We start from the raw sequence: 15,698 nt of genomic DNA, 5'->3' as shown, positions 1-15,698 counted from the left end.
TACTTTCTATATGACTGGCAGGTTTGCATCAGCGTCACCACAAACATGTGAGTAATGTGTTGTATGTCACTAGGTGATTATAATCTTATGGGACCACCCTCATATCTGTGGTCCATCATTGGCCAAAACGTGCTTATTGTGTACATGACTGTACTTATAAAGATCAACCTTATTTAATGTGGGAGGGATCTACAGGGCAGGAGTGGGGTGTTTTGGGGACCATTTTGGGAAATTGGCTACCACTAGCACTTGCTGTTTGACTGTTTCCCAGTTTTAGCATTGAAAGTCTAGTATCCCAGGACACCCCTCCATCTGGGCAAACCAGGATGGCATTATACTAGTAATTTCATCACCCACACTAGCCTATAAGCTCTGTTGAGATAGGGACACCTTTCATTGCTGTACACTACAGTTGTGCTAGAGCTATACAGAGACTGTTCAGTATTTTCAAATGATTTTTTTATAGTGCAAAATTAAGTCAGATTTTCCTAAACCATTGTTCCTTTTATGTCATTCCTTCTGATCAAGAATGGTTATTTTTGCCCATAGGCTGAAATGAAAATTCCTTTGCCTGGTTTTCAAAACCTTTCTCCCATTCTACCTATCTCCACTGTGTTTTTTCCATGCCACCAAGCAATTCTCCAACACCAACTGAGTGTCCTATATCTCAACTCACTCCGATCACTCTACTTGGAGATACCACCACACCCCACAGGTTCCCATGGCCCCCTTCTCAGGTCTGATTAATTTGTTAGAACAGCTCACAGAAGTCAGGAAACCACTTTACTTACTAGGTTACCAGTTTATTACAAAGGACAGTAAAGGATACAAATGGACAGCCAGATGAAGAGATACATGGAGTCATGTCTGGAAGGGTCCCAGACATAGAAGGTTTTGTCCCTGTGGAGTTTGGGGTGTCCTACACTGTTGGCAGAATATCTAGGTGCTTTCCAAAAGTCACCTCATTAACATAACAAAAGACACCTTTATAGCTCTCATCACTTAGGAAATTCCAAAGGTTTTAGGAGCTCTGTGCCAGGAATGTACATTTCTTATTATAAATCACATCACCTATCCTTTATGCTATTCAGCTAGTTCTAAAGGAAGAAAGCCCTACTTTCATTTTGGGATTTGTTATGAATGGTAAGAAATACACAATTAACTAATACCATAAAGATGGGGTCAAGCACAATGAAATATAAAGAAAGAGGCAGTGGGGTCTTTAGAATAGAGAAAGTTCATCAATTAGGGAGATCAGGAAAGTTTACATTAAGGAGTTGACCCATTCCAGATGGGTACTGAAAGAGGGGACTTCATCTGCAAGTAGAAAAAGAAGAAAAACGGTGGAAGAAGGAAAATAAGTGACATATTTAGAATATGTCCAGTTTGGGCGAAGCATAGGATACAGTGAAAGAAGGGAAAATAAGACTAGAGAGTACCAAATTATCATTGGGTAAAGTGTTGAACTCTGTAGAATTTTTTGCTCATTCTTCATTGGTAAACAGCAGGGAGGCAAAAGTGTCTGTTTATATGGGCATCAGGAATAGAACTGGGCCTCCAGTAGATCCAGCAGCAGGAGCTGGAAATGATTTGAAAAATACCAGAAAAGAGCGGGTCTGCAGCCTATAGCTCTTTGGTAAATGCAAGCCAAATGACTAAAGGACCTTTGAGTTAAATTTTCCACAGTACTATGTTAATGTGTCTAATCTCTGTTGTCAAATTATTAAAAAGGCTTATTACCAATTAATCATCCTACTGAAGAATTTAAACTGAGTCCGCCCATGACAAAAAAAAATTTAGACTTGAAAATGCCTTCTGGATACTGTGACATAGCCCTTCAGTTAGTTCACTTCATGACCGAAGTGCTGGTGTTCCGGTGCACACTGTAACAGTGACAGCACCATAACCAGTGGTTCCTTTCTAGGCTAGATGCTGCGATGTTGATTTTCGGTAATTAAAAAAGTTAATAAGGTCACCTTCAAGTCAGTTGGTATAGTAGTGATGACAATATTTGCTGGTTTCAGTTCACTACTTTTCACATTCCTATACTGCAGTGGCAATTGGGTTTCAATCGGAAAACTGTAAAGGAGACAGGGTTGGTTGAGGTTACCTTTCGGGGGGTAACAAATATAGAATATAAAATGAACATTTAATAAGTGGTTTACAATTTCTATGAATTCTGTGGTCATAAGAAAAAATGTTAAGTATTGTGATTTTCAGTAAACAATTCCCCCCACCCCATCCCATGTATCTCGCAGTTAAAGGGACCACAGGCTAGGAGCTTTGTGCCCCAGTTATATGCAAGCATGTGCTGTGTAACTGAGCAACTTATTTAACCCTGTCCTTCTGTAAAAACAAACAAAAAAACACCTCTTAATGGTAATCACAAAGATTACACACAATCCCAAGTGTCATTGTTTTCTGTGTATTAGGTCAAAGGTTGGCTAACTTCCTATAAAGGGCCAGATAGTAAATATTTTAGGCTTTGTAGCCCTATGTGCTCTGTCACAACTATTCATCTTTTCTGTTATAGCATGAATGCAGCCATAGGCAGTACATGAATGAGTGTGGCATGTTCTAATAAAACTTTATTTATGAATGCTGAATTTTGAATTTCATATTTTTCATATGTCATGAAATATTCTTCTGATTTTTTTAACTATTTTAAAATGTAAGAAAAAATACCTTAGCTGGTGTTCCATACAAAAAGGTTGTAGGCCAGCTTTGGCCCACAGGCCATAGTTTTCCAACCCCAGTCTTAGACACTTTATCCTCATAACATATTAGGAGGTGGGTGTTATATGTTAATTTTATAGATAAAGGAAACAGGTACAGAGATGTTAGGTGACTAGAGTCCCACAGCCAGTAAGTGTTAGAACCATTAAAAATGATTAGTGAAGAATCTCACACATAGTCCAGAGTCAGCTGAAATAACAGACATTTTTGCAAAACTTTTCATCCTTTATTCCACAGCATTTATTGGGTTATGAGGCCAATAAAGTGGTAGGCCCATCGAAAGAAACAGAGTTTTCTTGTAAGCAGGTACTTGTTGACTGACTTTGTTTTCATTTTTAAAAAGATGGTTTAGTTGAAACACAGGCTAGGGGAAAAATCACTATCTTGGTTTTATACAGCTTTTTTATCCCCTGAAAGTGTTTTAGATGCTTTTTTTCCTCCCATTCATTTTCAAAACATCCCTGTGAGAAAATAAAAATGAGCTTCCTAATTTTATGTTGGGGAAATTGAGGTGGTGGTCTTGGGATGTTATGTGACTTGGACATTGTGAATTAGGGCCATAATATTAACATCAGAACCAGAACTCCTACTTCTGACATGCCATCCCAGCTGAAATGCTTTGGTGGAAATGGAGGAACAATACACACACAAATAGTTCTGGGACTATTTAATTTCATCATGATCACAAATGACCTATGACAACAGTTTAATGTTTTCAGAATAATTTCTACCTTATAACTAATATAGCTGGAGCAGTGTAAACTCTACATCAACTAAATTATATTTTTCTTAAATGTAGATTTGCTTCTGACCTAAAATCATTAGTATGCTGGCATTTGCCACTTATTTAAAAGAAAGTTGCCCTTATTTCAAATATTGGAGGGAGATGCCTAAAGCTGTTGAGGATGTTTGCCAATTGCAAAATCTTATTCAAGTTTCTTTTCTTAAAAGAATACTAAGCTGGAGAGGGGAAATTTTTAAAAAATCACTTTTGAAGATTTTTAGGGTAGGAAAAAGCAAAGATGTTTCAGAATGAGAATATAAACATTACTTTAACCCTGGGTTGACCTTCCAAAGCAAACTTGACCTTCTTGGACTCTGCTTTACTGTTTCAGATCAATATGCATGATCAATGTATACTATTCTCATTGTTTTGCTCAACATTTTCTACTGGAAATGAGCAAAACATTTTTCTACAACTCCTCTATGATTAAAAAATAAATCCATGCTTCAAATTTTAATGACTGCATCAATCCTGATGGTAAGGGATATAGAGTCCCCCCCGTACCAGATCAACCACAGGGTTTACTGTTACTATATCTTAAAATCAGAAACAAGCTTATATATAATGCTCCCCCACCAAAAGACAAACAAACAAAAAATCATAGACACACACAAAACAAAACCCCTCTGTTAGTTTGAATTAAGAATACCATTATTGTATGTGTAAATTTGTGATCATATTCTCAAACAAATAACATTGAAGTGCCAGGTTCATAGGCAGACAGTGAAGATATAAGGTGATAAAGCCAGTCGATAGAGAGCTGGCATGTCTCCTCCATAGTGCTGGTAACACATTTTTCTATCCTCCCTTGTCCTCATCCCCTCCCCATCCCAAAGACCCTTTTGATTTATAGTTAACAACATTTTATTCTAGTGCATTGTTCATACCATCAACTCTGAGTTTATCTTCTCGTGTAAGCTTGTCCACTGAATTGTAACACATTCTTTCATTATTTGGATTATTTAACTTCTTATTTTCCCCTCAATGAAGAAATTGAAATGACTTTCAAACTTTTTGACTTTATGGCCAAAAATATTTTTTAAATGAAGAAACATACACGTTAAAAAAAAAGGGGGGGGGGGGAATCCTAGTCGCCACTATAAATATGTGACTGTATTTTTCTTCATGTCTAGAAACTCTTATTGAATAGGATTCAGGTATATTTCTCCCAAACACACACAGTTCATAGATCTAACACCAAGTTTTCACTTGTACCAAAATGGGCAAGATAATGAAGGCACAGGCTCACTGTGTATCAATAAAGGACATCAAACACAGTCATGAGGCACTAATGACATATAAGCATAGTCAGTCACAAAAAGCAGGTGTTCAAAGTCTTCAGTAACTTCTCTCCCTTTAACATTTGGCAAAATTCAGTCTAGATATTTTAATATCTCAGAAGGAAAAAATAAATAAGAGCTGCTACATTAAAATGTCAGATTACCTATGATTAGCCTAGCCCTTAGAAAATAAAATGAAGGGAGGGGAGCACAGATTTCCTATATTCTTGGATTATCCTTCCTTCCTGAGGGTCTCAGATGTCTGTATGCATCTGTAGAAATGCCAGCAGTACTGAAGATTGAAGAGACTGTTGGTATTGCTGGCATGGTCCCTCAACACTATTAAACGCTACATCGCAAAAACACAATTAGCTTGATTTCTATTCTTTAATCCTTTGTTAAAATTCTCTGACAAATTTGGTTTTTAAAGGTGATCAAAAAAGTTTAAAATAATGAAAAAACATATTCTAGCTTCCAAATGAGAAACATTAAATATTTAGACTTCATTGGCAAATAAATGCATATTAAAGCCAAGCAAGTTTTTCTCCTGTAGGAGAATTTATACAGACTATAAAAACAGTTATTTTTCTCTACTGCTTATGACTACATCACTCACAGAACAGACCAGGAACTAGTTTCATGATTTTGAGAGACGGTTTTTTTTCCCATGACACAATATCAAAGATGAGGGCTTACTTAACCTTGATCTGAGCAGGCAAAATAGCTCTGCACTCATGATATCCCTATTACAAATATATGATAATTGAACCACAAAACATAGCCCAATATCTGTTTACAACGGTATACGTGATATATAATTACTTGCTTTCTATAGGTTAATACCACCCATTGTGGGACTAGAGCTGACAGTCAATGGAGCATGCCATTTACAAGTAAGCCTAAATCTACAACTGCAGAAATAACAATGGAAATGTACCAGCCTATCCAAAGGAATTAAATACGTTTTAAGATTTTTTCCTAGGAAATTAATTTTGATATTTTCCAAGTCTTCAACTAAAGATGCCTCGATAATTTTTATCTTTTTACAACAAAATCCACCAAAAATATTTATCTGTTTCCCAGTGTTAGGAACAAAGGGGCTGATATAACATGTATTCCCAATTAGTTATTAATGTTTCAGTGAATTACAATAAACTGTTCTTGCATGCTTGAAAAATTAATTGTAAAGAAAAAAATAATTGTAAAGAAAAAGTAAGGAGTACTTATGGGAGGATCTCAATAATTTCATGTTTTCTTTTTGCTTTAAAAATAACCCCTAATATTCATCTCTGAAAACACAGTATGTATGTATATGTGTGTATATATGTATGTACACACACACACACACACACATATACATATACACACACATCAAGTTGACCCTTGAACAATGCGGGGGTTAGGGGCACCGACCCACTGCATAGTCAAAAATCTGTGTATATCTTTGACTCGCCCAAAAAAGTAACTACTAATGGTCTATCACTGATCAGAAGCCTTACTGATAACACAAACAGTTGATTAACACGTTTTGTTTATGTATTATATACTGTATTCTTACAAGAAAGTCGGCTAGAAAAACAAAATGTCTAAGAAAATCATAAGGAAAATACATTTATAGTATTTATTGAAATAATCCCGCACAGTTCAAACCCATTTGTTCAAGGGCCAATTGTATATATATTTTTTTCATTTCCATGCTTATTACATAAAAATAACTATCAGATATACCAATCTATCAGTGTCAGCTGATATATATCCAATTAATTCACTGCAGAAGGGAAAATAAGACAAAATAATCTAAAGCAATGAGTAAAGCTCACAGTTCAAAAACATTTTTTTCCTTTTTTTTTTTTTTTTTTGCTTGTTTGAAATTTTTTGGTAGTTTATCTGTGCTCTGTCATACAAGCTGATTCCAGACTAATGGCCTCCGAGTAGATTTGAAAGGAAGCCTGAAGACTTCTTATTTTGCTGTGCTTCTGCTTCCTGGTCTTGTGAAAGTCCCAATTCACTCTCAATTTGATCGAGCTCTGACTGGTCAAGGAGTTCAAAGTCATCACCTTCTTCAGTGTCTGTGTCCTCTCCCGGGCTGGGTGCAGCCTGAGAAAGGGCTTGCTGCGCGCCCTCTAACTGGTCTTTGATAGCAGCAGTCACTGCAGCTGTGATGACGTCCCCAGCCAGGTTGCTCATCAGGTGAAAGGTTTGGTCGCTGCTCAGAGGAAGGGTGAGACCAGCTGGTGACTGCCTCTCTTTGCTGGGTCTGAGACCGCTGTCCAGCTGTTCCTTTTTTCTCTTGAGCTCCGTGGGCAAGCCGAGGCTTAATTCATCTTCATCGTTTGTTCCCATGCCATTTTCTAGAGATGGAAAATCTGAAAGGCCCCGAGAGAAAACTTCCTCACTAGGTCGGTCAAGATCTGTGAAATGTACAACAGAAGTTCATGCTTAAGCACCATGATAAATTTGAAATGAAAGAGCTGTCTAAAAGATACTGGTTTTAATCTAAACCCTCTCGGCAACCTTGGCATTCATCTAGCCACCTGGTTCAGTTTAAATAAACTTAACCACACATATTGGACCCCTCCCAAATCTGGGGCACCATCTCTCCACAAGTACACAAATACTACATGTCCCCCCTATGTCTTTAACTTGCCTCGTAAGCACAAAGCAGTGTACATAATGACTTACTATGCGACCTAACATTACCTTGAGGCTTTGACTAAAATTTAAATGTTCACCCTAAACAAATATTTCATCCTGCCCCTGGGGAGGAAATTAGCTTAAGCCATTGTGGATATGTATGATCACAGAATAAGACATATTTCAATTGGAGTTTTCATGGTATCTGGTATAGCAGATGGGGAATATTACCCAACCTCAGCATTTTCATCCAGGAAGATCGGAGTATCTGTAGCCTGTGTTTGTTTAAAGCAATTAATTAGAAGAAGCTATTGCTCCTTCTAGTCCACATTCAACCTCAGAGCATAAGGAAACATTTGGCTTTACATAAAAATAGCTGCAGGCTTGATCCCTGGTAGGGGGCGTGCAGGAGGCCACTGACCCATGTTTCACTCTCACTTGATGTTTCTCCCTCTCCCTTCCTCTATCTCTAAAAATCAATGAAAATATATATTTTAAAAATAGTTCATACCATTTTAACCAAACTAGTGTCCTGAATACATGTAGGAACACTTGTAAAATTTGGTACATTTGAAAGCAATGCCAGGTTCATAGGCAGACAGTGATTTTATTTTCACTTTTCAGAGAAAATCTTTTAGTATAATGCTTAACTCTTTACAACAGTGATTTGAACTCTTCGGTTTAACTAGCGAAAAGTCTCATGTGTGGGTTGGGTTATCGTCCTTCCCTTGTGTAAATCTGAGGTGGGATGCTGAAAAACAAAGTGTTTGTTATCTAGGTCTTGTGGGTATTTAGCGCTTATAGAGCTTCAGTGGATGTCAGTGATCCTCTTGTTCTAATGCATTTTAAAGATGAGGACATTAAGGTCCCCATAAATATAAGGTCACACAGTTAGCTAATTACAAAGGCAAGCCAATACTTGGGTCTCCCAGTCCCCAAACCTGTCTCCTTTCCAACCCTGCACAGCCTCCCTCCTTCCTCAAGAAAAGAAAGTGTGTTCTTGCTTGTAAAAGTACATAGAAGACAATTTATTCAGAATCCTCCATTATAACCTGCTCATATTTTCAGTATATGGCTAAGATGACTTGAAATAATCCAATAAGATTAGCTAAAGTTAAGTTACTGCACAAGAGTCGTCTCTCTATTTTAAATTGTATTTAACCTAATTATTAAAATAAGAGCATATTTTGGTTTGTTTATTTTTAAACTGACTTTGAAGAGAAACCTTGGAGTCAGCTTTGGATTTGGGGAACTTGCCCTCCATGCTCAGTCCCTGTGAACGAGGGCTAGACTCAGATATGTGGGATTGGTTTTTCTCTTCCCCTCCTCCCATTACCGCTATAAACAAGGTCACCAGACATTCGAGAAGTTAATTTTGTTCACTGTCAATATTTATGTTTTCTAAATAAAGGCAGATTTGGACACTGACTTTAGATTTGTTTCTCATAATCAAAAAATAATAGCTCTTGACATATAATTCAGCTATTACCAAATTTACCCCCTTAAAGTGTACAACTCAGTGGTTTTTAATATATTCACAAAGCTGTACAACCATCACCACTATCTAATACTAAAACATTTCATCACTCCAAAAAGAAACTCATACTAAAAAAAAAAAAAAAACAAGAAGGAAGAAACCCATATAATTAACAGTCACTCACCATTCCCTCTTCCCCAGGCCCTGTAGTAGCCACATATCTACTTTCCATTTATATGGCTTTGTCACATAAATGGAGTTATTCAATATATCTAGCCTTGTGTGTCTGGCTTCTTCCATTTTGCCTAAAGTGTTCAAGGTTCATCCATGTTGTAGCAAGTACTAATACTTCATTTCGATAGCCAAGTGACAGGCCATTGTATAGATATACCGCATTTTGGTTAGCCATTCAGCAGTAGACAGAGTTAAATATTTCTGCATGCACTCAGAAAAATAAAAAAGAGAGAGAGAAATGTGAGCATACCGTCAGAAGTGTCTGTCTGTGGAGTGTATCCTTCTGAAAGGTTGAAGGTCCCATTGTCAGTCCAGGAGACCTCGGATACGTCTGTGTCGGACACAGACAACTCTTTGGCAGCCACCGTGAGGCTAATCTGTGTTAATATAAATACCAGTGGCACATTCTAAACTTCTGTGGCAAATCTTTGGAAAACTCCATACTACCACCAAAAATGTCAGACTCATATAAACCAGGTGAGTATTTTTCCTTACAGAATTGTTCAATCATCTTAGAGAAATAGGAGGAGTCGATTGGGAAAATCATTCTGGCTTTAAATCAATTTACAGTCAAACTACACAGGAACAAATGGAAAAACTAGACAAAAAAATACCTTAGGACAAAGAGCTGAAAAGTCTAATTCACTGTCATCTTTGTGACTTTTTTCTTTGTCTGCTTCTGTTGAGAAAAAATTGGGGAGCTTTCAGTTTCCTGGCCAGCTTAGACACAGTGTATTTTATCCATTACACATCCTTACCCACATTCCTCATTTTCTCCAACACTTGCACAGAATTAAGTGTTTGCACGTAACAAGCTGCACTTATTTGCAGAGGTCTGATTTCCAAGGGGAATGGTCCGCATCAGTGTTCTCACAGTGTGGTCTCTGAACCAGCAGCATCAGCACCACTGGGAACTTGTTAAACATGCAAGTTCTCAGGCCCTACCCTAGACCAACTGAATCAGAAACTCTGGCGCCGGGCCCAGCAATCTCTGCTTTAATAAGCCTTTTTATGAAAAGGCAGTTGTGATGCGTGCTATAGTCTGAAAACGTATAAGGTCACAGGACAAGTTAAAAAGGGGAAATTGATGACACTGATTTTCCCTCTATGTATTTTATTTCCCTTCCCATTCTTTTGATGCCTCTTCTATGGCTCCCACGTTCTTAGTCCTACCTGTGTCATTTTTTATTTGCAATGGCCCACCCCAAAACAAAGCAAATTAAAGAAAGTAAATCGTAAACAGCAAATATGGAATGGTTGAATTCTTTTCTCCCTCTCTAAAATTTAATTAAAAAGTCCATTTATTGTATGTTTCAGAAGGTAATAAAAATCTAACTAAATAGGAAAGGCTATGTTACTTTCGAGAGGGGGGTGAACTTCTGTAATAATATGCTGTAAAAGGCAAACACCCTGAAATGTACGGAAGGTGATTTCATAATCAATAGCCCGCTGATGTCTCATTTCACGTGTGGAATCTGAAAGTCAAACTTTACCTACCAGATCTCTCACGTTTTTTCTGGTTAATATATTCTCCAATTCCAAAATCTAGTTTCAGCAGAACTGACTTGATTTTGCTGTATAGTTTTTGTCCCATATCATTACACTTAAACAGTGGACACAAAAATGCACACAGTACTGAAATATAAGAAGGAAGAGAGTGTGGGTAAGATGATCTTTATTTCAAAAGGCTACATCTTTGTATTTCACAAAAATATTTCAATTCCCCTTACTGACAAACAGAAGGTCTTTTTTCTTAGGGAAATGCTTCTGTGAAATAAGTTTATAATTTCAATTCTTCTCCCTGTAATAACAACATTCATTCCTACATGCACGCGTGTGCGCACACACACACACACGCACGCACACACGCACACACACGTTTATAGTCATTGTTTTCAAAAACTTAACAATTATATCAACTCCCTCCCTTCAATCCTTTACCCTCAAAATTTATACAAAGATTCCATGCGTTCCAGACAACAGTCCTGGGTTAAAAAATCTCTACTTATTTGTTAAATGCAACTGCACCATGGGAAAATTATTATCTACTTGCCTCTCATCAGTCATATTGGGATAATAACGTTATTTCAGGGTAAATGTTTGTGAAGGGTAAATGAGATGAATGCAAACCGTCTGAATAATGCCTGGCCCATATCAGACTCCCCTTCTCCGCTCTCTTCTCCTCTACCTGCTGAACAAGGCAGATCAGAGGCTGACACTCTACATGAATTCTATTTGGGAGAATGGATTTGAGCTCAGACCATGTGCCATCTGTGGTATGCATTGGGAAAACAAAAAGAAATGAAGGTTGTATCGTCTTCCCTAATGTTTATTTCTTTGTTGTTGTTAGGAAACGTGCCTATTTACCTTTTAAATAGGACATGCAAACTCAAATACCTCTAGCAGCCAAGGTGGTATGTAAAAATTTTAAAAGCTGGTATGAGAAAAATAGGCAAGTATGAGGGTTAATTAAGTGGAGCATGCCCACACCACCTAAAGGTGGCAGCACTAAATCAGATTTTTCAGGAGAAGCAGGAAATCTACGTGTTTTTTTGCAGCATTTTCTAAGTATAATTGATGTACAGTAAATTACACATATTTAAAGTGTACAATTTGATAAGTTTTGAGCCAGGCATACAACTAAGGAACCATCACCACAATGAAGACAGTGAACATATCTACCATATCTACCATCCTCCAGTTTCCACATGTGTCTATTAATCCTTTCCTCCTGCCTATCCCTGACCTCTCCTACCTCACCCTCAGGCAACCACTGGTCAGCTTTATCACTAAAAATTAGTTTGAATGGTACATAAATAAAATCATACATTATATACTCTTTTTTTAAAAAAAAATCTGGCTTCTCCCACTCAATTAATTATTTTGAGATTTATCCAGATTGCTACACATATTGATGTTTTTCATGCTGAGTAAAAATCCATTGTATGGACATACCACAATTTGTTTTTCCGTGCATCTATTGATGGTCACATATGAACTGTGTTCCATTTTTGGCTACTACATATAAAGCTGCTATGAACATTCATTCATGAGTCTTTTGTGAAAAAATGCTTTCATTTTTCTTGGGAAAACACCTAGCTATGAAATGGGATATAAAGTAGTTTTTAAGAAACTGCCAAACTGTTATCCAAAGTGGTTGTACTATTCTACTTACCCACCAACAGTATGTGAGAATTCCAGTTGCTCCATATCCTTGCTAATGCTTGATATGATCAGCATTTTTAATTTTAGCCATTCTGGTGTAATGGTATCTCATTGTGGTTTAACTATTTTTTGAGCCACAGAACATGCACAAGGGCAAAGGTATTCGTGTGTCTGTGGGGGTAGGGAGTATACTTATTTATAGCTTTAAGACATAATTTAAAGTAACATTAATTACTTATAATCCTGCCTTTTGGAAACTATTCTTCCAACTTTAAAATATAAACAAATCTCGAGGAAAAGGAGAAACTTTGGAAGGTGAAATTAAAGATCAACTTTCTTTATAATTAAGAACTCATCCCTCCTCTTCCAAACTATGGATGGTCTTGTTGACCGTTAAATGATACCACGTGCATCACATAAACTAGCCAAATGTTCTGCTATACTTACAGAGTAGATAGCTGAGTATAACCCCAGGAATGTAACTTCCCAAGATCATAAAAAATGTGCACACACTGCAGACCAGGAGACAAAACTAGAAATCAGAGAAATAACACATGCCAGTTATGCATAATACCAGGACATTTCAGAGTGCAGGATACACACACAATTACTTTTCTATATCTGATCTATTAATTACGGTAAAGCCTTTGCAGTGTTCTTTTGCCCTTAGTTCGGACTAATGACTGCAGCATTCAACCAGCCTTACTCCATTTTCACACTTAGTAATAATCATTCTGACGTTCCAGAAGCTAATTTCTGGCACAGGGCACAATGTCTCCCATTAATCATGCCTGTGGCTTTTAGTACTGCCAGATGCCAGAGAACTGAAGATTTATATGCTTCCAGAAACTTCTCTTACTCAGGATCACCCACTGGATATAAATCAGCCTAGGAGCTAAATCTGAAAGTTCAAACCACTTCTATAAGCAAAACATGTTACAGAAATTAGAGGCATTTCTCTAAACATAACAGGAATTTGCACAGCTGATAAGCTGCTGGGATAACTCTACTGGCCATTATCATCATCCTCCGTAACTATATCAAATTGATTCACTTCTACGTCACCTAGAAACCAGCTGTGAATGAAATGAAATCCCCACAGTGAAACATGATTATTTTCCTTCCATCAGTCATAACTCTGCCAAAAAATCTTGGTTGTTTTAAAAAAATTAAACATAAAGATAAAAAAAATTATCCCATCATTTGTCTCACATATTTTCCACACTCTAATCTTAAAAATAAATTATCTTGCCCAGCTGGTGTGGCTCAATGGTGGAGTGTCGAACTATGAACCAGAAGGTCATAGGTTCGATTCCCAATTAGGGTACATGCCTGGGGTTGCCAGCTCAATCACCAGTATGGGGTGTGCAGAAGGCAACCGATCGATAATTCTCTCTCATCATTGATGTTTCTCTCCCTCTTCCTTCTTCTCTGAAATCAATAAAAATATATTTTAAAAATAAAATATCTTACTTCTTTTGCTTTATCTTTAAATTATGGCATTAAACTGATAAGCAAGGAAAATAAGGAAATTTTAAAAGACATGTGAATATGGTATTTGTAACTGATTAAGTGGAAGAGCAAGGGGGTTTTCTAATTAGATTATCTTTGATTTCTTGTTCTTTGGCAAAGGGTTAATTTATTAAGTCAAAAGGAGAATTAATGAACTTTCAGAACTAAATTAACAGTTATTTCTGGAATAGCAGGGGCCCTTGAAGAATATGACATTCTAGTACTAAAATGGAAGAGGAAAAACCTTAAAATTTGAAAGAACGAATGAGTCAAGAGCATTAGTATATTCAGAATTCAGTTTGGGGAAGGGATTTCATATTATCCTCTAAATCTGTAGGACCATCCTCTTAAGCTAAGCGACTTGGGGCCCAATGAAGCTTTAAGTTCAGAATCTCCTAAAAATATTTAATCCTTTTGGTAAAATAGGCATCAAAATGCACCCCACCATCACCATATAGATATCTATTCTAAAAATCACCTTCAGTGATTCTTAAAAATCCATCCATATACAACCTTGCTACTTTAATATGCTCAAAACTTGTCCAAGCATAGCTGTACTATTTAGTACTAGGCATTGAAGTCAAGAGAGTGCCTGTACATGGTACAACGAGAGGGATTGCAAATGCCGACATTCCTAGGCTCTTCCTTCCAACTACAGGTGGGCGTTGGAGCAACCCGAACATGACACTGGAAGGGAAGGGGACCATGGTGGTTCTGCCCCTCACCCTTGCCATCAGGATCACAGCTGAAGCTGCCTCTGCACACACAAATAACGCAGGTGTGTGCACTTCTCCATGTAATCCCTTCAGACCGCTTACAACTCTTCTCACAGGTTTTCATCTTTACTTTTAAAAATACTCATTCCACGCATATAGTCACTACGAATGTTTCTGTCAAAGGTTTTTAAATAAATAACATAACTCCACTTTTTAGATTAAAAGAGAAACCCAATTATCTCTCCAAAACCCTTCAAATGACTAAGACTTCATTTCATCTCCCTTTGACTTCAGAACCAGGCTGAACACTATAAACTGAAATTCTTAATACCGTATTTTCCGGCGTATAAGACGACTGGGTGTATAGAAGATTTTCCTGGGTTAAAAAGTCGTCTTATACGCCGGAAAATACGGTATTTTTTTCTTCTTGGTCTGGATGACAAGACCAATCACCATTCGTTTTGTTAAGGAACTAGATAAATAGGTATAAAAATAGGAAACCAATCCAATTTCAAACTATGATGTTGAAGTTTGTCTAATGCTAACACATGAATGATTCTGAACCTTGCTGATGCCAGCTCTTATGGGATGTGTTGCTAGTAGATCGTCTTCTGAACTGGAGACCACTTGCAAGCTGGTAAAATAAGTTAACTCATTTGTTTCTAAGTTTACTGCACCATTTAAAGCACACACAGCCATTCTCCCATACTGGAAAACTTGCCTTGCCAGGGCTCTGCTGTTTGAAAAGAGACATTTCTTGAAGAAATATGCTAAAATTCATCCAGGATTCTGCAATACAGTGGCTGAGCCTGGGTCTTTCATCTGGTTTGGAATTGATAACTTCCCAGCTAAAGAGAGAAGAAAGAAAACAAAAAAATTTAACAGAACTTTGGATAATTCAACATTCATTGCTTCAGAAGCAAATATTTATTGAGCACATACTGTTGGCAACACTCTCTGGAAAGCCCCTGTGCAGAGGTAAACAAGCCAGACATCTGCGTAACAAAGCTCAAGTGCCAAGAGAAGAAAGACAGACTAAACCACCAGCTACACAATTACCCAGTTACAATAAGGGGCGGCAGAGGGAGAGGTACAGGGTGGGGGCGTTGTGACATTTTCTTTGAAGAAGTCACTTAAGCCCAATGGCTGTGGCTCAGTGG

General features: G+C 37.4%; 1 protein-coding gene across 4 annotated transcripts in view; it reads right to left on the bottom strand.

The window, feature by feature from the left end:
• Positions 1–2,587: 2,587 nt before the first annotated feature.
• The window catches only part of RETREG1 (reticulophagy regulator 1), a 101,764-nt gene continuing 88,653 nt past the window's right edge, over positions 2,588–15,698 (bottom strand). For 2 of the 4 annotated variants that reach the window (XM_079796450.1, XM_079796452.1), the window contains 6 exons: positions 15,260–15,386; positions 12,758–12,842; positions 10,643–10,780; positions 9,760–9,824; positions 9,396–9,522; positions 2,591–7,211 (listed from right to left, as the gene is read on the bottom strand). In XM_079796450.1, coding sequence (XP_079652576.1) covers positions 6,718–7,211; positions 9,396–9,522; positions 9,760–9,824; positions 10,643–10,780; positions 12,758–12,842; positions 15,260–15,386 — 1,036 coding nt within the window. In that variant the 3' untranslated portion in view covers positions 2,591–6,717. Of the gene's footprint in view, positions 7,212–9,395; positions 9,523–9,759; positions 9,825–10,642; positions 10,781–12,757; positions 12,843–15,259; positions 15,387–15,698 lie in introns of all 4 variants that reach the window. The other 2 variants (XM_079796451.1, XM_079796453.1) reach the window with 2 other exon arrangements.

Source organism: Cnephaeus nilssonii (genome assembly GCF_951640355.1).
Source record: "Cnephaeus nilssonii genome assembly, chromosome: 2".
Taxonomy (NCBI): domain Eukaryota; kingdom Metazoa; phylum Chordata; class Mammalia; order Chiroptera; family Vespertilionidae; genus Cnephaeus; species Cnephaeus nilssonii.
Note: the sequence above shows the minus strand (reverse complement) of the source record. Positions and strands in the feature narration are given on the sequence as shown.